General features: G+C 41.5%; 1 protein-coding gene and 1 long non-coding RNA gene across 5 annotated transcripts in view; one reads left to right on the top strand and one right to left on the bottom strand.

The window, feature by feature from the left end:
* Positions 1 to 21453, top strand: part of LOC136792811 (uncharacterized) — a 104672-nt gene extending 83219 nt beyond the window's left edge. Inside the window, exon 5 of the long non-coding RNA XR_010837270.1 lies at positions 21347 to 21453. This is a non-coding gene — a long non-coding RNA (uncharacterized lncRNA). The remainder of the gene's footprint in view (positions 1 to 21346) is intronic.
* LNX2 (ligand of numb-protein X 2) overlaps positions 1 to 26366 on the bottom strand; it is a 94612-nt gene that overhangs the window by 30009 nt on the left and 38237 nt on the right. For all 4 annotated transcript variants that reach the window (XM_059042078.2, XM_067016734.1, XM_067016733.1 and 1 more), the window contains exons 2-5: positions 21671 to 22192; positions 10260 to 10486; positions 8898 to 9097; positions 3642 to 4010 (exon numbers count right to left, since the gene is read on the bottom strand). In XM_059042078.2, coding sequence (XP_058898061.1) covers positions 3642 to 4010; positions 8898 to 9097; positions 10260 to 10486; positions 21671 to 22077 — 1203 coding nt within the window. In that variant the 5' untranslated portion in view covers positions 22078 to 22192. The remainder of the gene's footprint in view (positions 1 to 3641; positions 4011 to 8897; positions 9098 to 10259; positions 10487 to 21670; positions 22193 to 26366) is intronic.

Below are 26366 nucleotides of genomic sequence, written 5' to 3' on the forward strand. Positions count from 1 at the left end.
GTGCACGGCTCTTGCTAGTCTCTCCCCAAGCCCACCTCCACAACAACCCAGGCAAAGCAAACTGCCCCTGTTCTTCTCTCCCCGTGATTTCCTGAAGGGTAGCTTTCTTCTGATACTTCTCTGCCCCTTCAAGGTTGGCCTTGGTGTTGTGAGGGAGAGAGCAAGGGAAAGAATAAGAGGAACAACTGATTCGAAACCTGATTAAAATCCACTGCGACTTTACAAATAAATTCCATGGTGGCTATTTTGGAAGTAATAATCAGTGAAACTATACACAACTTTGTTTCTGTTTGCTATAAGTTTGAGTCAAAAATAGGACATCAGCTTAAATAATCCTGGAAAGAATGATTCTAGAGATCCTGTATAAGATTGTATTTATATAAATATATATAGTGTGTGTATTGCACACACACCTGGTGTTACGTTAATTATCTTAGAGGTTTGTGACTATCATTTTAAATTTAGAGGCCCATTATCTATATCCATATATATTTTAAACGTAAAGTACAGGCCTGACTTGTTTGAAGGTGACTCTTGGTCATGACCACAATTCCCAATTGCATTATTACTCCTATGGGAAATTATGATGGCCTGCTTTCAAGGAATTGTGGTAGAAAGTGGGGACCTCCCCCATGATTACAGTCGGTAATGTTAAGAAATCACTATTTTCAGTTATTTCCACAAGTATTATCGAGATAAATTGACATACATTACTGTATTATTTTTAGTTTATAAACTGGAGAATAAGTGTTAATTTTTATGTCCATCTAAAAAACATTTGCTTATTCAAGCATTTTATTCAACTAAATTTCAAACAAGTCCCTCAACATAACTGAAAGAAAAACACTTAATATGTGGCCAGATTCCCAAAGCACAGAGTGTGGTACTTGATCTAAGGGGTAAATACAAAAGTAGAATCCTGATGCTGAAAATTCTGACACTTCACATCATTCGATTGCACGGTGTGAAGTGGTGAGATGCTCCGTCTGTGACTTTACTTCAATGTACAGAATTAGTTTCATCACTGCTTACTACCTCATAACCACCAAATACTCTAATGAGTATTTCAACTTTTACTGGAAAACCCCTGCTTATGAAAAACCTATTATTAATAGAAACAAATCCTTGATCTTTCTAGATTTTTTGAAAGACAAAATTCTGTGCATGTGATGGAAGTGGGCATTTAGGACTTAAATGATGGACCAACATTTGGGTTTAGGCTGACTTTAAACAGAATGCACATCTAATATGTCAGGGTTTCAAACACAGCAAAAAAAAGTTCTGTTAAAGATCTTTTAAAATGCAAGATGTTCAAATAACAATACCCTTAAGTCATAGTTGAGTAGTACACTCTGGTGCTGGGAGTATACTCTGATCTTTCTGGAGGGAAGTTTAGCAAAATGTCTTAAAAAACAAAACATGAAAGTCTGTCAACAGGGGAACACTGAGTGAATCAGCTAGTAAACATCATGATGGGGTTCTACACTTACTTTCATTGTAAGAAGTTCACAACATACCGCTGACAAAGAAAAAGTTGCAAACTCAGAATTTACAAGATAAGCACTTGTGTAAGTATTGTATAAATTTTTATCTATCTGTGGACATACACACTCAAAACTTTGTAAGGATGTCCTCCAAACACTTCACATTGATATAGCTTGGGGTGTTTAGACTGAATTTGATTGTAACTTCTTTATTTTCAGTATTTTATCTTCAATGTGCTCCTTTTTATTTTTATTTATTTATTTTTTTTTTTTGCGGTATGCGGGCCTCTCACTGTTGTGGCCTCTCCCGTTGCGGAGCACAGGCTCCGGACGCGCAGGCCCAGCGGCCATGGCTCACGGGCTTAGCCGCTCCGCGGCATGTGGGATCCTCCCGGACCAGGGCACGAACCCGTGTTTCCTGCATCGGCAGGCGGATTCTCAACCACTGCGCCACCAGGGAAGCCCCAATGTGCTCCTTTTTAGACATGGAATACGTGTTATTTTTATAATCCTCAAGACCATTTTTTTTTTCAAAAAGAAGTTGAGCAACTTGCGTTTTCTATAGTCTGGGAAAAATCACAGCACAAAATATGCAACTATTTGCATTATACAAATCCAAATAAAATATATTATGAAAAATTTTAAATGTGTTTTCTACCTGTGTAACTATATTTTCTACACTTTGCTTAGAAATTTAGTAAGGACCATCTATTTAGGAATTAGTGTACTTTAACATTGCCTGAAATATATACAGGCGATATATTTCTCTCTTCCTTTCCATCTTACCGATCGGACTTCTCAATTCAGAAAGTCCATTCGACTTGCCTATTTCTGTTAACAAATCTCCAAAATGCATTAACTTCCTTCTTCTCCCCCCACCCCCTGCAAGATGAACTCGTTCTCAGCAGTGCAGCAGCTGGTGTGATCCACAGGTGAAGCTCCTGGTGCTCCGAATGCTGCCTCTGATTTGAGGGAATTTCAAGACATTCAATTTTTTTAAGCCTCAAATCTATGAAATAAGACCAGTACCTGAACCGCCTCTCAATGCAATATGGCTGTGAGCCTGTGTGTGTTTCCTTAAGGCTATATTGAACCAAAGAGTGGGAGAAAAGGGAGTAGGTTGAAGGGGAGTGAGACTTGGGTTTTCTTAGTGTTAAAATCTCATTGTGGGCTTCCCTGGTGGCGCAGTGGTTGAGAGTCCGCCTGCCTCTGCAGGGGACACAGGTTCGTGTCCCGGTCCGGGAAGATCCCACGTGCCGCAGAGCAGCTGGGCCCGTGAGCCGTGGCCGCTGAGCCTGCGCGTTCGGAGCCTGTGCTCCGCAACGGGAGAGGCCACAACAGTAAGAGGCCTGCGTACTGCCAAAAAAAAAAAAAAATCTCATTGTTACTTGATTCCATGTACATATATACCTAATTTGTGACTATCAACCGACCTTAATTCCAAAAGTTCAGTTATATTAACTAAGGCTTGGTTTCCACTGGTAGCGTGTGTTGTGCTGACTTAAACTCTCATTTTGCTTCACCCTCCTACGAGGCTGCAGGAGACAGCCGCGTTAAATGCCAAGGCACACTGCAGAACCTAAAGGTCTTCTCGGATGATTTTTAATGTATCTGCTTTGATGCTCTTACTAAAAACATTTTCCCTCTAATCATGACTACCTCCAGAGATACTGGGAGGACAATGTTATGTGTTTGAAATGCTCTGAATTCCTTAAAAAAATAAATAAATAAAAGGCACTATAGAAATAAGTTGCTCTGAATAAAAACTGATTTCCCCCCCTCATTTTTATGGATTGTGCAGTAAAGGTGAGAGGTGAGTGAAGAGACCAGGTGAGCTACACCCTCGGTGACCACAGCTCCTTGGGGGTCTCACCTTCTCCCTCGTGAAGTGTGGACACTGCCATCTGCCACGTGAGACCGCAGGGCCTTTCCTCCAGAAACAGCCTGCCTAGAAGTTCATGGGTGTGCAGACCAGAAGGGAGCCACCCGGGCTGAGGTTAGACTGGTGTGGACTGTGAAGAATTTAGGTAGCTGTGCTTGACTGTCCAACGAAGTCTCAAGCACCCCCTGGATCCCCGTGTCACCTGCTAGTGAGAACCAAGGCTGAGCGGCGGCAGGAAGGCTGCGGGTGTGGAGTGGGCGCGAGGCGGGGCTCACCTGGATGATCTGGGCGGCCAGCTCGGGCGTCCCGTGCTTCAGGTCGTGCCCATTGACGGCCAGCACCCGGTCGTTGCCGCTCAGCCTGCCGTCCTGCGCCGCCAGCCCCCCTTCCAGCAGGTCGAGGACGAAGACGCCCGGCTCGTCGGTCCTTCGGACGAGTTTGATGCCGAGCTGTTCGGCAGAGTCCCGTTTGTGAAGAACCACCTGGAAAACCTCTTCCGGGGGCGAGCCGCCCACGGGCCGGCTGTGCACGCGGCCGCCGCAGCGTCTCTCCCGAAGCACGGTGAGGTGCAGCGTGCTGCAGGGCTGCGACAGCACGGCGCGGGCGTGGTTGTGGGACACGCTGCTGATGTTGTGGTGGTTGACCTGGAAAAGAGGGTGACGGCCGAAGCGTGACAATCTTTTATCTCCCCAGCTCGTGGCAATGTTCAGGTAAGCGTTCTGAAGGAAACTGACGTTGTGAAAATGATACACCATCATTACTTACAAAGACGAGCACTCCAAAGACATTTTAAAACGTACAGCGCTCCTAAAATTAACTTACAGTGACTAGCATTAAGTAGAGAATAGTCGTCAAGATCACAGGCTTTAACGATAGTCTTAAACGAGGGTCCTTGGTTCTGCCGTGTAACTGGATAACCTCGGGCGAATTACAGGACTTGTTTCCTCACCGGTAAAACGTGTTTACCATCCACTTCATAGGGTCAGGAAGTGCACGACTAGACAACATCAGATATGGCAAGTGCTCATGAAAGACTAGTTCTAGTGGAACAGAAACTGAAGTTCTGCTGGATTACAAACTTACTTTTCCAAAATGAAATACACTTAAGCTAGAGAAAATAAACTGAGTGTTATTTTAAGGAAAGTGGTGCACTCAAGTATACAGCCTTATTTTAGATGAGTGACTTTTACTTTGAAGAAAAGCCAATCATCATAATTCCACTCTAATTCTTTGGCACACAAGTGTAACATATATCTTATAAAATAAGCATAATTTAATACAGAACACTTACTTATTAAACTTTATAACCTTGAAATAAGTACACTGACCGATCTTGGACCTGTAACGTCACTGAGAAAATATACCCGCCTTCGGTTATGTAGCTACAGCTAGCTAGAGGAAGTAGCACAGTTCTTAGTATTTACCACAGCGCGAGCTCCTCCGGATCTGCCTGAGCTGAAAGTGAGGGGAACCCGCACTCAGAAGGTCGGTTATGTGACAGGCTCTGCGTGAGGTGTGATCACCTCAACTCCTTGAGTTTTTTTCACATGAGATCTACGTGAAGCAAGACCTCCCCCCTTTCTGTTAACCTACGGTTGATAGTTTTGAACACCGTTAACTTGAATTTTGTTGATTTTGGCCTGTTGGCATCTTTAAAAATTCAGTCATCAATTTCATAGATGTCATACACAAAGTTGCTATTCTCCCAAGTCTGCAACATCTATGCATTTGGTAGCCATCCAAGCCCTCAATAAAAACACTGAATACAGGCTCAAGTAGAGAATTAAGGCAGCTGCTTAAAAAAACCTAGCCTGACATGAATCCACTAATCAAAACCCATCATTTCTGGCTACTCAGCTCAGAGCTACCTATCTCTAGGCTCACAGTTTTCCTCATATTCAGGTATATCACAAACGACTTGACGAAATATCGGGCTGAAATCCGGCCATAGCCGTGTGCAGGCACGCAGCCTCAGAGTATCCTTGGGAAGTAGGTGTGGGATATCCCGCAGCTGGAAGAAGATTTTTTCCTTCATAAATGTTTAGTGGCTGGCAAAAGGCAGAGAAAGCAGAGACCAGATAAAATACTGTCTCCAGGCTTCGTAAAAATAGCACTAGCAATAGTAAACTCTACCACTTCGGCTAAATGTGTTTTGTACCAATGCAGTCAACACATGGCTGCAATTATTTTCCTTCAAAACTGAACATGCCTCAGTCATTGATGATGGACCAAACTGAAAAATACCCATTCTTCATAATGCTTTAAAAGTTGTATTATCGTTAATAGTGACACTGATGTAATTTATAACAATATTGTTTTTCTTCAAACTGCTCAAAAGGTTGCATCATAAAAGGCCTTGAAGGTTATATGGGTCTCCTCTTCCAAGAGGCTATTTAGTAGAATAAGGGGTGTGTGTGTGTTTAATGCGGGAAAACCAAAGCCACACCCTGTCACGGCATACAGTTTGCTAAAATAGAAGCACAGGCGGCCTGGCAGCTCTTTGCTCTATAAATAAACCATCCTTACCACTCTTGGGGATTTTCAGATCGGCTCACTGTATTATTTATGTGTCTTATACAGAGTTGGACCATGTAGTAAACCAGGTAGTAAAAAAATTCCAAGCAGCCTTCTTTCCCAGCGTTTACTTTTGAATGACCATAAATACTCCACATTTGGGCAAGGGGTGTGGCTTTACTTACTGGCTCCAGCATACCAGCCAGAGGCCAAGCAGAAGTCAGGGCCCACAGTAGGAGAGATCCTTTTGAATCCATTAACCAGGTTATGTGTTCTTACTTTTCTTATCGATTTGCATCATTAAACTGGACTTATTAAGATGATCATTACTAGAGATATTAACATGTGTGCCTCCGTAAACAATAATAGTGCCTTGGAATTTCTACAATGTAAATTTATAGCTATGAGTTAATTTCCAAAAATGTAGTCAATAATTTCAGATAACTATAATTTTATTTGAGTTGTAAGGACTCAGTTATGTTACTAAACACAATTCTCTAAAATAGAAGAGTAAAAGGCCCGCTGCTGAACTATATTAGCAAATAAAGCCTGAAAAACTATTTAACCTCAATGGTATTCAAAGAAATGCAGATAAAAACAAAGCATTTGTTTTTACCTTTAGAATTTAGAAAAAGAATGAGTAATATATAGAGCTGTTAATACCCAGTGCTAGTACATCACTGGTAGCAAAAAAGAAAACACAGAAATGAATGTACACGTATTAAGAGAGAGGCTGGAAGTGGGAGAAAATGGGAGAGAGAAAGAACGCTGTGCGAGCGGCAGCCGGGCAGCCGGGCTCTCTGGGTCTGGGCCGCCCGGGCGTCCCAATGTCGGGGCAGCCAATCAGACTCGGACTGCAAGCTGGGAAGTCAGGAACGCAGGGAAGGGTTTGCCAGCCTGGTGCAGCCAGAGTACTAATGTCGTAAAATGACAGCAAATACAGCATACAGTAAATAGCTATCTTTTACTGGTAAACACAGTGAAGAGCTAGCTACGGTATGATCAGGAAGCTGATTTTATATAAGCGGGACTGGTTACGCTTCCTGTACCCCCTATTTCTTCTTAGTACTTAGTATGAAACAAAACACTGCTAGAAAGTTCAGTCTGTGTCAGCCTTGCTAAGGGTAATGAAGGAAGGGTGTGGGGCCCGAGGATGTTAATTAAAGTGGGAAAAACACACCGTGCGGGGCAGCGTACAAGTGGGAGTGGAAATATTCCTAGAGGGTCCAAGTTTTGTGTTAATAAAGGAGACGGCTATTCCCGACACGATGTTATATCCAAGTCCTCTCTTTTACTGACTCAGCAAGTATTTCCTGTGCTTATGACATGCACAGCACTATGAGAAATCTGTATCACAACTGGTACTGTTAGGGTGGCTGCAATCACCGTAGAAAGCCAAGCCCATTTAAATAGTTCACTGTGATTATACTCCAAGAGCTGAAGAATAAAGCAGTGAATGTTGTCAGTAATTCAAGTAAAGAGAGGTCCGAACGGGCGAGAAGGGCTGAGCAAGGCTTTTAAGGATGAAGGTGGACAAGCCAGCAGGGTGGGACAGCCTGGAATTGGGAGTGAGGTGGCAGCAAGAAGATTGCCATGTCTGGCTTTTCCACTGGATTATAAATTCCACGAGGACTCGGGGAGAACCTTGCTCTTAGTTGTATTCTCAGTGGCTAGTACAGTGCCTAGAACATTACAGCTGCTGTGTGTGAAGCAAGAAGGAAGGGTTAAGATGAAGATGACAGGCTGTGCAAGAGACCACAGAGGACCGTGAATATTAGTCAGTCTGGGTGTGACGCTCTAGTCACATTTTCCCAAGGAAAGCAGAGTTACAGATATATTAGCCTGGCAGTGGTTTTGTCGGATTGAAGAGCAGAGAGCTGGTGGCAGGGATGTCTGGTGGGGTGTGTACAGAGTTAGACACAGCAGCGGGGGCCGGGACTGAAGCGGGAGCAGGGAAAGGGGGAATGAGGTGTGGGTGTCAACACATCACGGTGAGGACCAAACAACGAAGGAGGGAGAACTCCTGGAGCTTGGGTTCCTAGAAGATAGTTTTCTTTGTTATGAGTATTTCTTCTCTCTCCTTCTGAAGGTTACTATTTCTTTTTTTTTTTTGCGGTACATGGGCCTCTCACTGCTGTGGCCTCTCCCGTCGCGGAGCACGGGCTCCGGACGCGCAGGCTCAGCGGCCACGGCTCACGGGCCCAGCCGCTCCGCGGCACGTGGGATCTTCCCGGACCGGGGCACGAACCCGCGTCCCCTGCATCGGCAGGCGGACGCTCAACCACTGTGCCACCAGGGAAGCCCATGGAGGTTACTATTTCTTTTAGCTTCAACTATCATCTACACTTGTATGACTCAAATACCCAGGCCAGTAGCCACAGAACTCCAGTCTCATACAGAAGAATCCTCCCTTCCCTCTCCCTTTAGTCCCATGTGCCCTCTAAGAAAACACCACCTTGTCCCAAGCTAGTATCATCTTCTGACAGAGAAGGTGAGGGTAGCACCAAGGGTTAACGAGCGCACTAGGGAGCCGACGAGACGGGTATGGTTTCTGAATTCCAGCTTAAATCCCATGGTATAAGTTGTAACTAACCAGTGCTGCACAGCCTGTCTTTTCCAGCTGGTAGTAATCAGTGTAGTAGAGGAAGGTAAACTAGACAATGCAGGTGATGAGCGGATGAGAGCACTGGACCTGGCATCAGAGGATGTCAGCATGGGTGGGACGGCTCTGAACCAGCCGGCCCTGCAGACCGAGCCGGGCAGAGCCCAGCCGGCCCCAGGAGCCCAAGCACCGCAAGCACAGCCACACGCGGGACTGGAAATAAAGTAGGGAGAAGAAATACATTCCACGCATATGGGGAAACGGGAGAAATTACAGATAAATTCTGACCTGTTTTGCATATACCAGTAAAACTAACCTATATACAACTCAAGTTCCACAGTACCACAGTGTTCTGTTTTAAACTTACGAATAAGAACAAAAGAGCGCAAGTTAACATAGTAATTAAAATGGATACCTGAAGAATCTGGTCTCCAGCAAGAAGTCTCCCATCTCTGGCGATTATTCCATCCCGATAGACTTCCTGGATAACAATGTTAATCAGTGGCGTTTCATTGCCACCCACAATGCTAATTCCTAGCTGAATATAAGGATTAGACCGGTGAATTTCAATTGTGGTGATTTCGCCTTCTGGTAAACTAAGTGGCTGCTGTGTGGCTGCCAAGTTAGAAATGAGAGAGAGAAATAGATGGAAAGAGAAACATTTTATATTTTGGTTATCATCTTCAGGTAAATAAGTCATCTTACATTAGTAGATGGTAAAGAACTATGCAATACCGCTGGATAAGGAAAGCAGGATGACAAAAAATATCTGTTAAGATTATCTAAACATTTCTTCTCCCAAAGGTGATCAGTGAATTATCACAAATGGCCACTACGTATCAGATCACAAGGGGCGACACAGTGATCTGATGAAGCAATATTAAGAGAACGTCATCTCGACCTAACTGACGAGAGAAGGTTTGGTCGGTGGAGCACGGACACGTGTAACTAATGCAAAGCAGCGTAAAGACGACTCTGTGGGATGTGATCACCACGGGGTGAGAGAGGAGTCACAAAGGCTCTAAGAAGAGGTGGCTCTTGGAAGAGGGTTATGGCTGGGGCAGGGAAAATTTGAATTTGTAGTAAAATTTGGAATTTGTTCAAGAAAAGTATATTTAAAAATAAACACCTAGGGCCAACCATCAAGACGTGCCCAAGATCCATGACTACCGGCCTTTTCTGTTCACTGTTAGTGGCTGTACAGTCAGATTCATGGCAGCCACCAGAGCAGAGCAGTAGTCACAGGCGTGGCCATGGGGTCAGATACACACCCAGCCCTTCCCCGGCGGCAGGAGCCGACCGATTCGTCTCATGGTTCAGGCCGCTCCTGTCACAAACCAGCTCCCAGCACCGTCAGCGGCATTTAGTCAGCTAACGGGTGCGAAGGGTCTGGCACACGCGTGACACAGGGAGCACTTAATTTGCGGTATTATTTTTGTTGCTCTTAATGTTGTTGTTTTCTTAATCAAGAAGCAACAAGCGTTTGCACACAAACACCCAGTAAGAAGCAGGTTAACAACCAGTGAATCATGGACTAAACAGAAGAGGGAGGGAAAGGTCACCTTCCTGAGAGTAAGTTCCAAGCTCTGCTTCTAAACTGCAAACCGTCAGACTTGTGCACTTAAAAGGGTGAGTTATGTGCTATGTGGATTATATCTCAAAATTAACTTTTTAAAGAGGAAAGAAAACGCATGTTGGGAGAGCAGCAGGGAGTGGTGGGGAGAAAGGCAACACCCGGTTTCAGAAGAGGCAAGGAACACAGGCGGCGGACACGTACTGTCCCCGGCGGGGCTCTCCTCGAAGGCGGGGTTGTCGAGGCCAGGCTCCTCCGTCCAGGCAGGAAGGGACGCCGATGTCAGGGTCGGCCCTGAACAGTCCGCTTCGGGTGATAAAGTAGCTGGAAGATCTATGACCGTGGTTCCATTTTCATTCTCGATCTCCGTCTGAGTTTTACTAGTTCTCCGTCTCTCCAGGGCAACTCTCTGATGAGAAGCTCCAGGGCATCTAGAAAGAGAGCATCAGGTGGTTTCCAGATGATGTGAAAGGAAAAAAAGTGATTAACAGTTTGCACCACAACAAAACAATGGCAATGGCTTCTATGCAAAGAGCACCTAGAAGTACCCACAAGCATTTCCACTCAAACGAAGTCCTTACCACTCCACGGAGCAAATTTAAAACAAGGCATTTGCACAAACATGTACTCAGGAATCTGTCAGTACCAGAAATAACATACGCAGTGTAGTACACCAGTACACTTCTCCCTGCACTGTGAGAGCCCTCCTGAGGTTCTGATTTCATACCCCCTTTGACAGGGTAAACGGCTGGACCACAGGAGTGGAAACCAGCAGCTTCCTCCACAAGCCCCCTGCGTCCTGCCTTAGACCCTGAGCACCCCAGTGCCTCTCCGTTCTCACACCCAACACTGCACATCACCTGTTAGTGGGTGGAAATACATCTGAAGCTTTACCACTTGCAGGAAGGCACAGCAAAGGCTCAAATTTATGACAGGCATGGGAGGAGAGGAAAACATATCTCCTGGTTTGTAAAAACAGAATTGCAACAGTGTAATTACAGATATGCTATGAAACTTGAAGAATATATTTCTAAGTACTGGGGAAACTTACATAAGCACCAAGGAATAAGGGCTGTTAACTTGCTTGTTTTTACTCACTTAGGCCAACAAAAGGGGCAGATATATGTTTGTTTAAACATTGAAAGAAAGTCTTTACACACAGATGTTAGAAGTGCTGCGAGGTGCCAGCTCCTTCCCGCCTGGCACCCTGACTGGACAAAGTGACGAGCCGCGCCCAGTTTGAGGAGCGGGCGGAAGAAGCGGGGCTTTGCACAGGAGAGCCAGGCGCACACGCTCCTAGGCCCTGACGCGACTCCACAGACCCCACCTGCCCTCCTGCTGGGGTAAGACGTTTAGGGAAGGGCGGGCAGGATGGGCGACAGTCTTGTGGCTATAGGGCTGCAGACCTTCATTCAACAACGGTATTCTTAACAATCTAAAATTTCAATCGAAATTAAGGACAGAATTCAATTAAAATTGAAAGCTATTCCTTAATGATAAGAGTAATAAAATTTCCCTCATGAACTGAAGATTTATTTTAGGTCCTGGATTTCAAGTTCTTGGAAAGGATCATTATGAAATTTCTTTATTCAACACTCTCTCCGGACATGCTTTCTCTTCACCTTGCTAAGAAGGGGGTCCACTTATTTTCTTCCAGGGAGTGTTTCTGCAAGGGCCTGGCAACTATGTTTGAAAATGATGTCACTGAAAAAATTACTCTTGTCAAGTAAGCATATTTAATAAGAAATGCATTTTAAAATATTTTATGTAACAAAAAATTGACACGAAAAACTGAATCAGAAAAAATACTTTTTTTTTTTTTTTTTTTGCGGTACACGGGCCTCTCACTGTTGTGGCCTCTCCCGTTGCGGAGCACAGGATCTGGACGTGCAGGCTCAGTGGCCATGGCTCACGGGCCCAGCCGCTCCGCGGCACGTGGGATCTTCCCAGACCAGGGCACGAACCCGCGTCCCCTGCATCGGCAGGCGGACTCTCAACCACTGCGCCACCGGGGAAGCCCAGAAAAAACACTTTTGACTAAGAAGACAGGTAATGATTTAGTTCTCAAAATATGTATCACACACAGATATCTACACGGCCAATAGCTAGTCTTTAATGGAATAAAAGGACTAGGAACAAGAATTGAAGAGGAAATACAAACAATGTGAACACCTGGGAATTAGCCTAACAAACAACTAAAAAAATCCTACAAACTGAACAGCCATAAAGGCTAAGATATAGTTATTAAACGTGGAAAAACAAATTTATAAAGCAAAACTTAAGATTGTTAGAGAGGTGAAGAAACAGGTATACTTAAGTTTCCAGTAGGGCAGCAAATCATTAACAGGAATTAAAGATATTAAACATGATACTATGTAAAAATATGGAAGAATGATCCTACCCAGGAATAGAGGAAGGTTGCAGAGGGAACCTTCGGGAACACCCATGTTTAAACACGATGGAGCAGCTGAGTAGACTGAGATAGAACAACCAGACAAGAGTGTCAACAAAGAAAAAGCGGCCAACTGTGCAAATGCCATAAAGGGGGCAAATAAGATAAGGGCCAAAGCACTGGTTTGATTTGGAAATTAAAAGGTCATGGTGACCTTAGAAAGAACACTTTCAGTGATGAGGGCAAAAGCCCAGACTATAACACAAGCAGTTCTGTTAACAAAATACATGCATTCCACAAAACTGCACACCAAAACTTACAGAGCTTAGGCGGAAAGAGGACCGGGATAGATAGACCATTCAACACCGGGGCATCTGGGGATGGAGAATGGCTGCTAATGGGTACAGGGCTTCTTTCTGGGGTGTTGACATGTTCTAAAAATTAGATTGTGATGATGGTTACACACTTCTGTGAATATACTAAAAACCACTGAGTTGTATACTTTAAAAATAGGTGAAGTTTATGGTAAAATATATGTCAATAAAACTAATTTTTAAACAAAAGGTGAATAGGGAATGAGTAGATCAGAGCAGGCTTGGACAGAGAAAAGCTCCTGACCACAGACAGCCCACAGCCAGCATCCCTCAAATTTGTAAACATTTGGAACTGAAAGAGAAAGGAAGAAACCAGAATTTGCTGGGTGTCTAATTAGGGCCAGTCACTGTGTAGACTTTATGTACAGTATTTCACCGAATCCTCAAAACTGCTCTATCATCCCCATTTTACAAATGGGAAACTTAAAACAACTCACTAAGCCAGCATCACGTAGCTATTAAGTTATGGAGCCAAAATTCAAGCAAACTCAGATCTGATTTAAAGGTGCCTGCTCTTTACACTGGATCATACTAAACTTATGAGGTTCTTTTCCTAGGCCTTACGAAAACGTAAATTGAATTTGTTCCACAAACTTGTACCTAGAAACACAGTCACAGAATGTTAGAGTGAGAAAGGCTTTGGTGATCATGAAAACACAAACGGAAATCACAAACAGCAACAAAAACCTGTGCATCTTTTTAAATGGAGCATTTAACAACAACAACACAAACCGCAATTGGCATAGGGGGATATAACTGGGATCATTCCAGCAGGTAACTTGAGTGTAGCAGGAGGCTATTACACATGATTAAAAGCAACAGAAAAGAAGCGCCTGCACCACTGAATGAGATCAGGGTAGGCATGGGCTCAGACGATGCAGGTGGAAGTGGAGCCCTGAGACAGTGGGCTGCCCTTAGCAAGGGCACTGGAGGCAGTGGGACCTGCCACAGGCTGAGGGCTGTGCCCCCCAGGCAGGCTTCTCTACATGCAGGTGTGTCTACATTTTTCCTAAATAAAGCCCAAAGGCTCTTGCAGCAGCTACAGCCAAACTGAGGGACTTTTCCTTTCCTGCTGAAGGTTACAATTTCATTCCACTATTCTGGCTCTCCTTATGGAGGAAAATCACATATGAACTAGCTTGATTTATGGCATGGTGGCATCATTCCCTGAGTAACGATGATTCACGTTAGGAAACACACAGTGTAACACACAGTGTAACAGAGCACACTGTAGCAGTACTAGGGTTAGTGGTGGTGGTGGCAGCAGTAATAGTAGAGGTAAAATCAAATGGGGCACGGTAAGTGCCAACACAATGCCAGGTACTTAATGCAACTCAAAGAGCGTGAGCATCTTAGAACCAAGAAAAATGATAGAGTTATGGATTACAACACGCAAACATCACTTAAAGTGACATCAGTGAAAATGTTAGATTAAGGGCATCTGAAAAGCCTCTCTTCCAACAAAGCAATGCGAACACTGGCAAAAATTGTCAGAAAAATTTCTGAGCTCTGGAAATAAGCCAAGGTTCTGTACCAATCTGGAGTGTATTTAAGAAAAATGGCTGAGTCTTAGTAGAACAGTGAGCTCTGTAGCACTTGAACTTGCCCTAGTCCCATCCCCACCTCCCCCAGTAGCCTGGGATAGCCATGGCCCACAATCACAGGGGAATCAGGAGTCTGGCAGCCACTGGAGCACCTGCAAAGCCCCATTTGTAGAGAACTGTCATTAACTGACCTGTTGGTTCCCTGGAAGACCTCACTCACAAGGCTGTCTTTATCTGACCTGACTTGGGGCTCACCCAGTGCAAAGGCATTTTTGGGGGGCGCAAAAAAAGGCAACTGTGTAAGACTGTGGCTGTCTGAGGTAGACAAACAAAAGGCTAATCAAAAAGTTTAAAAGGAAAAGCTAGGGCATGCAATGTCCAGGGCTATGTGCACGCCCAGGAAAGAACTGAGAAGGCCCTGAAATCTCACTTCTGGCTAACACTGAAGCTATGCAAAAGCAGGAAACGAAGGCTAAGGAGGAGCTGTCAACTGCCTGAGTGTTGAAGGTGTGCCCCACCGTGCACACAGAGCCCCTTGGGTAGAGTGGGAGATTTACTGGTTACAGGCATTTAAGGAATTCTCTGTTCAATCATTAGCTGATTAGAAAAATCACTAAACAAACAGTAACAAACAGCAATAATAAACCCTGAAGAGAAAGAACAATCTGATTTCCAGAGTTGTCACATTATATTATTTAAAATGTCCAGTGCTCAATACAAAATTAAGAGACATGCAAAGAAATAAGTAAGTATGGCCCATACATGGGAAAAAAAGGAGTTAACAGAAACTGTGCCTGAGGAAGCCCAGACATTGGCCTTATGAGACAATGACTTAAATCGAGTATTACAAATATGTTCAAAGAACAGAGGACTCCGTGTCTAAATAACTAAAGGAAAATATGAGAATGATATCTCAACAAATAAAAAATACCAATAAAGAAATATAAGTTATATTAAAGAGCCAAATAAACATTCTGGATTTAAAAATAAGTACAATAAGTACATTTATTATAAGTACAATAAATGAAATGAAGAATTCACTAGAAGAATTCACAGGAGATTTGAACAGGTAAAAGAAAGAATCAGCGAACTTAAAGGTATGTCAACTGAGATTATCCAGTCTGAGGAATAGAAAGAAAAAGAATGAACAGAAAGGATAAAGCCTCTAGGTCCTGTGAGACACCATCAAGAGTATTAACATATGCAGAATGAGAGTCCCATAAGGAGACAGAGACATTAGGGCAGAAAGAATATTTGAAGACATATTGATCAAAATCTTTTCAAGTTTGATGAATGCTGAAAACAGCAAGAGTGAAGTACCTCATCACAAAGAAGTGACCCTCAGTAAGACTGCCGCCTGACTTCTCTTCAGAAGCTATGGAGAACAGGAGGCTGTGGATAGCATATACTCAGAGTGCTGAAAAAAGACTGTCAACCAAGAAGTCTATATCTAGCAAAACTATCCTTCAAAAACAGGATAAATTAAGACATTCCCAGATAAATGAAAACAGAGAGTCTGTTGCTAGCAGATTTGCCCTATATGAAATACTAAAAGAAATCCTTTAGGCTGATATGAAAGGACCTTAGCCAGTAACTCAAATCCACATAAAGAAAGACCACTGGTAAAGGTAACTACATAGATAAATATAAGACAGCATTAAAGTGCTTTCTGGGGGCCTTCCTGGTGGCACAGTGGTTGAGAGTCCGCCTGCCGATGCAGGGGACATGGGTTCGTGCCCTGGTCTGGGAAGATCCCACATGCCGCGGAGTGGCTGGGCCCGTGAGCCGTGGCCGCTGAGCTTGCGCATCTGGAGCCTGTGCTCCGCAACGGGAGAGGCCACAACAGTGAGAAGCCCACGTACCGCAAAGAAAAAAAAGTGCTTTTTGGTTTATAACTCCTTTTTGGTCCTATTTGGTTTAAAAGACAACCCTGCGCAAAGCAATAATTTTAATTCTGTTTAGATGGGCATGTAATGCATAAAGATGTAATTTGTATAACAACAGCACAAAGGATGTGGAAAGGCATGAAGGTATATATGAGCTAATTTTGCATGTACTGGTGAAATCAAGTCAGTATTAATCTGAATTAGATTGTTGAAAATTAATATGTTAATTGCAATCCCCAAGGCAACTACTAAGAAAATAATTCAAAAAATAGATATGAATAGAAATGACAAAGGAGTCAATGTGGCATACTTGAAAATATCTATTTAACAAAAAAAAGGGAAGAAATGGATTAACCTTTAGAGAAACAAAAAAGAAATGACATATGGAAACAACAAAATGGCAGACATAAATTCTACCTTATCAGTAATTACATCAAATATAAATGAATTTAACACTCCAATCAAAAGCCAGTGATTGGCAGAATAGATGAAAAAGACAAACAGGATCCAACTATATGCGTCTACAAGAGACACATTTCAAAGACACCAACAGGTCAAAATTAAAAGGAGAGGAAGAAGATATACTATGCAAACATTAACATAAAGAGAGCTGAATGGGTATACTAATTTCAGACAAATAGACTTTAAGACAAAAATTGGTTCTAGTGACAAAGAACATTCTACCATAATGAAAAGGTTTGATTTACCACAAAACTATAACAATTATAAACATAAACACAATTAACAGCAGGCCCTCAAAGTACATGAAGCCAAAAATGACAGAATTAGTGGAAGAATAGACAATTCAAAACTAATAGTCTAAGCCTTCAATATCCCACTTTCAATAACGGATAGAACAACTAGACATAAGGACAAGAAAAGAGACTTTTAACAATATTATAAATCAACTAGACCTAACAGAAATCTACAGAACATTCCACCCATCAATAGCAGAACACGCATTCTTCTTGTGTACAAAATGGAGTATTTTCCAAGATAGACTGTGTGCTAGGCCATTAAAAAAAAGCCTCAGTAGTCACTTCCCTGGCAGTCCAGGGGTTAGGACTCTGCACTTCCACTGCAGGGGGCCCGGGTTCCATCCCTGGTCTGGGAACTAAGAACCCGCATTCCGCTCGGCATGGCCAAAATCATTAATTAATTAATTAATATTTTTTAAAGCCTCAATAATATTTAAAGTATTAAATTGTACACATGTTCTCTAATAACAATTAATTCAAAATGGATCAAAGACCCAAATGTAAGAGCTAAAAGCATAAAGGTCTTAGAAGGAAACATGGGTGTAAAGCTTCATGACCTTGGATTAGGCAGTGGTTTTTTAGCTATGACACCAAAAGCACAAGCAAAGAAAAAAATAGATTTAATGGACTTCATAAAAATTAAACTTGTTTATCCTTCAAAGGGCACAGTAAAATGAAAAGACAACTGATAGAACAAGAAAAAATATTTGCAAATCATATATTTAATAAGGGCCAGAATATATACTGCTTACAACTTACAAAAAGACAAATACTCCATTTTAAAAATGAACTAACGATGTTAATTAAGCATTTGTTTATGTGCTTATGGGCCATTTAAATATCTTCTTTGGAGAAATATCTATCCAAATCCTTTGACCACCTAAATTGGATTACTTGACTTTTTGTTGAGTTGTAGGAATTCTTTATATATTCTGGATACTAGACTCTTACCGGATACATACCGGATTTACAAATAGATATCTGCTTTTTACATTATATAGGAGAAAAAAATGCTGGTGAGAATGTGTCAAACAAAAACTTCTCTCCAAGCTAAAATGTGAATTTGAAAGAGCAACCTTGTCTCAGCCTACCCTGACCCTTAAAGGCTTCAAAACCATTTGATGAACTAGAAAAGCTCTCGGCATAGAAAAAGACTTCTTTAAAGGTTTTCTCTATATTGTACAAACTTTTTAGAATACTGTTAAACTCTAAGTTTTAAGAGGAAAAGAAAAATGGTTCTGAATTTTGCCATAAACCAGGGCACAAATGCTCAATTTAACAACAACGGCGACACAACCCCCCCCCCAATATTATCATTTACAATTAGCATAAGATGTTAGATTGCTGAGGATGAGGCAGGGATGAGGGTAGAGAGGGAGGAGGAATGCTTTATAGTTGATGCTGCTTGGAAAAATTTCTGAAAGCAATTACTACAATGTTCCAGGCGTCATACAATATATAGAATATTTCTTAAGGGCTTTAGTTCTCCTTTCAAAGATGAGCACTTTCCCACATCTTTTAAAATTCTTCATTGTTTTCCTAATATATAATCAGTTAATAACTAGTCATTTTATTTTAAAACAGTCATCTTTAATAAATGTTTTACTTTTAGCCATAGGAGAAAATGTCAGCTGTTCTCATACTGAAGCAGATTTCTTAAGTTCAAACAGGGAAGGTAATTTAAGCTCAAAATGATCAGATTTAACAAACTATTCCTAATGCTGATTTCCACTAATAATTAAAATAATTGTAATTCTGTGTCTCATGACATCACTCTTATTGCTAGTTTGTGTTGCTTTTACCTGGCTACAAATTTTTGTCCTCTTCCCACAAAGTGAAGCTTAGTTCCCTGCCCCTCGAATCCGGGCAGTCATGTGACTATAGCATAAGGGATGCTATGTGACTTTAAGGCTAGAGCATACAGGGCCATGCAGCTTCTTGCCTTATTTACTGGAACCCATGTAAGGACTTAAAATACCCTGAGGCCACTGTGCTGGAGAGGCCACCCATAGGCTCTCCTGTGGACAAGTCCTGGCTGAGCCCATGCCTCTAGTGGACCTCCATCAAGATGCCAGACATGTGAATGAAGCTGCCCTCTTGGAAGTAAATTCTTCAGTTGCAATTGCCGCAGCCCTGGGCTTTTGTTCTTCCCAGCTGCGGCCCAGATTGGACAGAGCAGAGACGAGCCATCCCTGCTGTGCCCGGTCTGAATCCCTGCCTCACAGAATCAAGCACTCACTGTTTTATGTCACTATATTTGGAGTGGTTGGTTTCTCAGCAATAGATAACCAGAACATAGATTAACAATTTAATTGAACAAACATTAGATGAGTGTCAACTTTCTAATTTTTATAATCAACAGTCACTCTTAGCTGCTTACATCAAGCAAATCACCTCACCTTTTCAAATCATTCACCTTTTTCAATGTATCTTTCACAACACAGGCCTAAGACACTTTGGAAATGATTAAATTAGTAACTCAAATATTAATAAGCACACTTGGAAAACAACTTTCAACTAGACATAATTGCTTAGCTTTTATCAAACTATAAGTGAAGGGATAGTCTGCAATTCCCAAGTTTTTATATCATCAACATAAACAGCTTGATAGAAAATACTAGATACTTCCACTACATATTAAGTTCTTATATGCATTTTAGTTAAGTAAATATTCCTAAAATAACTGTGTAATTTTTATCTCACTGCTATCAAAATACTTAACTGAATTGAGACTTTGTTCAGTTCCTGTAATACCCCAAAACCGATGTTCATTAAAGAGTCACAAAACAAACTTATCTCTGAAAAAGACTAGTTCTGAAAGAAACAGGAAAAGCCTAAAATCTTCTTCAACCTCAGCAACAACTAGGCCTGACCCAGACAGTAGAGTCAGGAGTTTGGTGTCAATCTCCAGGAAGTCTCTGTTATCGTGTTCAGATTCTATGCCTGCTGCTGACCAAAGACACACAAAAACCTAAGACTCTTGCATTTTCAGAAGTCTATACATCTATCCTACTTTTTTCTTAGCTCTTATTTTTAGACAGTGCAGCTTAAGTTTAAGCAATTTCTCTATAAATCTTCACGTTTCTAACATTTTAATAACATCTCATTCTTTCTGATAAATCTAAATTATTTCTAATGAGTACATTCACTTTATAACACTGATATTTAGGAACAGAATGAACACGTATACTCACGTGTATATGAAACTTTTACTACCACATAACAGCAGAGAACATGATTCACCCTGGGTAAGGTCAGCATGGTATGTTAGAAGGGTAAGCAAGAATACTGAAGTTTAAGTCTAACCATGCCATTACCTATCTCCAAATCTTTGTGACTCAGTTTCCTGATTCGTAAAGTGAGGGGATAAGATTAGATTCAATTCATGATTTCATGTGTGAGTACAATGACAAGCTGTTCTATACCAGACTTATACTATTATTTCTAAGTCCAATATACTGTGCTAAGCATTGCTTTTCACACCAATCAAGATTACTGTAGATTTACACTGCACAAGTGGATGACCTATAAAATTCAGAAATCAATACATTTATTTTGGTCAATTTATGTGATTCTATCTCCAAAAGAGATGAATTTTAACCCTTCTTAAGGGTAGAAACAATTTTAAAGATCAAGTCTTTTATCAAAGTCAAACGATAAAACTCACTAAACAATCAGCCAAATAGATTAATCTTTTAAAAAGCTTTTGTCAGTAGAACAAAAATCCCCACTAAATGTTTTCAAGCTTCCAACCCCTAGCTCTTGTTCAGTCAAGTTCCTGAACACAGAATTTTACGAGGTCTTAGCGAATAAAACCAGACCCAGGCAGACCTCATTTTATTACACTTCCCTTTACTGCTCTTCACAGACTGCATTTTTTTTTTTTTTTTTTACAAATTGAAGGTTTATGGCAACCCTGTGTGACATCAGATGATGGTTAGCATTTCCTAGCAATAAAGTATTTTTCAATCAAGGTATGTAAATGTTTAGACCTAATGCTATTGCACCCTTACTAGACTACAGTACAGCGTAAACAGAACTCTCATATGCACCGGGAAACCAAAAAATTCTTGTGACCTGCTGTATTGTGCTATTTGATATTTACTTTACTGCAGTGGTCTGAAGCCAAACCTACAACATCTCTGAGGTGTGCCTGTACCCATTTCCATGTTGCAACAATATTATAATTTTTAACAGCTGCATGATATCCCGATACACTGATGTACTGTTGTATTTTTAACCTTTCCCCTACTGTTAAGTAATCAGATTGACCCCAGTTTACTGAACTCTGCAAAATGTTGCAGCAAACATCTTTATATACAATTTTCCCTTCTTAGGATAATAAGCTAGATAAGAGGATACGGACATTTACAGTTTTTGAAACAAACTGAGATACTGCCTTGCAAAAAGAGTCTATCATTATATCCTGCTACCATGTGACTGTAACAACCTCATATTGGTAAGTATAAAACGGTACTTCCTGACTGTAGTTTTTACATGCATGTTTCTGATAAATAATATTAAATGACGGTTGCATGCAACTTGTTTGTTTTATCTCCTGTGCGGGATTTGTCTGTTTACTTACTGATGCCTTGGCATTGGTATCGGGTTTCTTTGTCTGAGCCACCTTTTTATAGCCTAGAGTCGCTTCTCTCTCTCACCTGTTCTTAAGATGTGCCTCCAGGTCGCAGCGCTGCACTACATCTTGGCACACTGAAGAGAACGGACATAAAACTAATAATTTGTCCAGAAGTTTATGAACTAGAATGCTAGACTTCTTACACAACTTAAAGTGGAGTCTCTTCCGGTCCAATGGACAGAAATCCTTGTCTTGCAGGAAGTTTCTGAGGCACTTGCAGCAGAAGGTATGTCCGCAGGGGGTGTCTAGTGGCTGCAGCAGAGGCTGAAGGCAAATGTGGCAGACCAGGTCATCATCCACTTCGTCCTGGTAATTGTATAAGTGGTTTTCTCGTGTCCAGTGCTGCTGGCCGCATTCAAAACACAGAGGATTGAAGGAGGAGGAGGAGGTCTGCTTCACAGACACCATCTCATCGTTTGTTGTTCCCATTTTGAATCAAAAGAAGCAGTTTCTGTATCTTCATACATTAGACTTCCATTAAAGGTTTGATTTCCTTTAAAAGACAGTGATGTATTTGACTAAAACCCAGGTCTGTTTTTCTAGACTAGACAAAACAAAACAAAACAACCAGAAAAGTAATTACTATCAATCAACACAGGCTAAAAGAATCAACATAATATTACTATGTTGACTTCTTTTTTAGTAAAAAATTAAAATTTACATCAGGGAATAAATTAGTCATAAAAACATAAAAATGACATTAACTAATTTGCTTGTTGGCTAAGGATGACTTACCTTGCCAAGTTCTTGGTGAGAAAAGAACTTAGGATTAAAAGCAAAGATGTCGTATTAATATGTGGTGTGGGGCTTCCCTGGTGGCGCAGTGGTTGAGAATCTGCCTGCTAATGCACGGGACACGGGTTCGAGCCCTGGTCTGGGACGATCCCACATGCCGCGGAGCGGCTGGGCCCGTGAGCCACAACTACTGAGCCTGCGCGTCTGGAGCCTATGCTCCACAACAAGAGAGGCAGCGACAGTGAGAGGCCCGCGCACCGCGATGAAGAGGGGCCGCCGCTCGCCGCAACTAGAGAAAGCCCTCGCTCAGAAACGAAGACCCAACACAGCATAAATAAATAAATAAATAAATTTTAATATGTGGTGTGACACAGGAAACAATTTGTTCTACTGACTGAAATCCCGATACTTCACTGCTTAATGGTAGTTTCAACGCCAGTTAATCTACGTAGTATTCTAATAATGCAATTTGAGGTATATTATGTAATACATTTGCATTTGCCATCCCAGTCATGGTTCCCTGCTTCTGACTGATGTTACACATTTATAGTGCCATCCCAAAGATTGTGTCTTTGAAATGTAGTCTCAAGGATAATTCAGTGTCTTTAAAAAATGACCTCTGCTCTACACTGTTTGGGAGAAACTGGATTTCAAAATATATATGTATCATTTGAATATTCTCTCCCTATAATACAGACTGCAGAAAGATAGATCTGCACAGCATATATAAATAACATCTCTGCGAACTCCACAAACTTCAATACTATTTTATGCCATTAAGAGAAGAAACCCACTGATTCAATATTAATATTAGCCTTCAAAGGTGACGAGGTAATCTAAGACGCATCTTTAGGCTTTATTCATAGGTACATCAGGGTATTAAGAGTCAAGAGGATCCTGAGTGCCGTTCTCGACTCTGGAAGACTCTTATTTCTTTGAAGCTGTCTGTTCACAAAGCAGTAACTTTGTCTTATTCCTGTTGGGCTGACCCCGAAGATGAGTGTGAAGTACAGTGTGTGTGGGTGAAAACGGAGTTTTGGAATTGAACTCCTTGCCTATAAATGTTCCCTAAATAATTGTGTATATAAAACCTGTATAATAAAAAGAAGTATTCTCAAAAAAAAAAAAAAAAAAAAAAGAAACCCACTACAATTCAATTAAACAGATAAGCCATGTTATAAATGTCCATCCCAGCTCACATTATTCCGCACTCCCATTGCTTTTGGCTTACTCAGAGCAGCAGAGTGCACATGTGCGTGTGTGCCTGTGTGCGTGTGCCTCCTCTAAGACAGCAGCCTGCTCCAGTCTGGTGCAGGGCTAGCAAGGAATGCTCCCCTCACATAACGGTTTCCATACCTCCTGCTGCTGCAGCACCAGGGGTTAAAAAATCACCTCCAAAGGCAGCAGCTATGTTCATTCTGAATATTTACTGTCTCTGGTATGTGCCAAACACTGAACAGGGAGATAAGGGAGGTAGGGAGAGGACAGTTAAGACAGCCCATTGTTGGATCGTATGGTAGTTCTATTTTTAGCTTTTTAAGGAACCTCCATACTGTTCTACATAGTGGCTGTATCAATTTATATTCCCGCCAACAGTGCAAGAGGGTTCCCTTTTCTCCACACCCTCTCCGTTATTTGTAGATTTTTTGATGATGGCCATTCTGACCGTGTGAGGTGATACCTTATTGTAGTTTTGATTTGCATTTCCCTGATAATTAGTGATGTTGAGCAGCTTTTCAAGTGCTTTTTGGCCATCTGTCTGTCTTTGAAGAAATGTCTATTTAGGTCTTCTACCCATTTTTTGCTTGGGTTGTTTGTTTTTTTTGGATACTGAGCTGTATGAGCTGTTTGTATATTTTAGAGATTAATCCCTTGTCAGTTGCTTTATTTGCAAATATCTTCTCCTGAAACTAACACAACAAACTATACTCCAATAAAAATTTTTTAAAAAAAAGAATGCCCATTGTGAAAACTCAATGAACTAAATATTCTCAGAAAGTTGTGCACCGGATGCTGTGTGAATGCAGAGAAAGAGGAGAGCTGGCATCTAACTCAGTTTGGCTTTGTAGCCAGAAATACTTTCAAGAGGGGACACAACACAGCTGCTGGGCTGTGACAGGAAGCACAGGCCAGAGAGGAAAACAGACAAGGGCCTCTTCACGTCCTGAGTGCAGGCGGTACATCTGGGGAGTGTGAGCCGGTGAGACATCTGAGGCAAGAAGATGAACTCAGAGTGGGGGGTTCTGAAACCTGGGCTCCTGTACCAGACCAGAAAGGGCAGACACCATGTTAATGCTGCTGGCATTTGTTTCAGTGATAAAACTCCCTTCCGATCATATATATATATGTATATATCTGCTATTTTATTTACTTGGAGTATTTATCAGAAAAACAATATTAACATTTTAAGAGATTTAACAAGAACTGCCATAAATTATGAGGGGGTAGGATAAGATTCAGATGGCATGGCTGAGTCAGATAAACTGTGTTTTTCAAAACAACTTAATAAAACAATAACAGCAGCGTGTGATCTAAACTATCAGGACAGCATTAAGACAGCAGACTCTTCCTGTACTTTGTAACTCATGGGGCTTAACACTCTCTGAGCACCATAGCTTTTGTCAGTGTAAGGTATGTGAGATTATGGAGATAAACATCATTTACCTCAGGCAAACAGACCACTTCAATCTCTAGGTATTTTAATACAGAATGTCCACAGACTCTTGTTTCCTACTCAACTAGCAAGAAAATTCATATATCCCTTGCTCTTCTTTGTTTGTGATAGTATTTATCCTAAATTTTTTCTCAAGAATATACACTGCAATTCTGGCCTCCCACATAATAAGGAAGCATTTCTCTTAAGACTATTACATTTTAGCTATTTTCTGAATCTATAAATAACTTTATTTTCCTATCACAAAATATATTCATGAGGAAAAAGAACACGTTCCCATTTAAAATACCAAATAACAACCGCATTATCGACAGCCCCGAAATGCCTCTGTGTTACCATGACACAAACATTAAATGAAAATTTATCACAGGCAGATCACTAACACGTGCATATAAATATTAATTAAACAGTTTCAAGACCATACAGTCTAAGCAGTTAAGAGCACATACCCTGGAGCCAGTCTGTGAGGGTTCAAGTCCTTGTTCAGTCACTTACCAGCCCTGTGGCCTGACTGAATTTCTCTGTGGCTGTTTCCTCCTCACATGTAAAATGCGGGTAGTAACAGTGCCGATCTCAGAGGGGTGATACAGAGAATAAACAGGCACATCAACAGGTGCTGAAAAAATGTTAGCTACCACTACTATTACTAAAGATAAAGAAACAAATGTTCAGACAGATTTTATGATTTGCCCAAAGCTGCACAACTTATGATTAGTAAGAGAGAAGCAGGAAGATAAATCCAGTTCTTTCTTGTTTCAAAATAACCCGAGAATAAATTAAGTAATCATAGGAAAGAGGAACGGTGTTTCATGTAAGCCAGAGTGTATGGAGTTTTTAAAGACGAAGGCCGCCTGCGCCTGTTTTCCAATCCCCAAGCCCACTCTCCTCCCAGCTCCGGCAGGTGACCTGATTTCCACTTTGTGAGCAAGCCCACTCCTAACGGCTCACAAGGCTTCTTACACTACTGTCCCTCCCCTGAAGCTGTGAGCTCCTTAAGAGGTGGACCTCCAGCAGGGGAGAAGCTCAATAAATGCTGAATGACCAACTGGGTGACCAAAGTTAGGTGGCCAGAAATACATGCATATATACAGGCGGATATGCCCATGTTTAATTTTGATTTCAGACATTCTATTAGCACAGTTTGAAATACTAAAATACAAGTTAAATAATAGTCTTAAATATTTTCCAAAATATAAAGATAAAATGTAGCATTACGTGTATCTTTACAAGCTATATTATCCATGTAGCTAATATAACAGGAACAGTAAACAGATGGATGCTATCAAATCGGCTGGGAGGGAATTCCCTG

The sequence above is a fragment of the Kogia breviceps genome, chromosome 16, assembly GCF_026419965.1.
Source record: "Kogia breviceps isolate mKogBre1 chromosome 16, mKogBre1 haplotype 1, whole genome shotgun sequence".
NCBI classification, from domain to species: Eukaryota; Metazoa; Chordata; class Mammalia; order Artiodactyla; family Physeteridae; genus Kogia; species Kogia breviceps.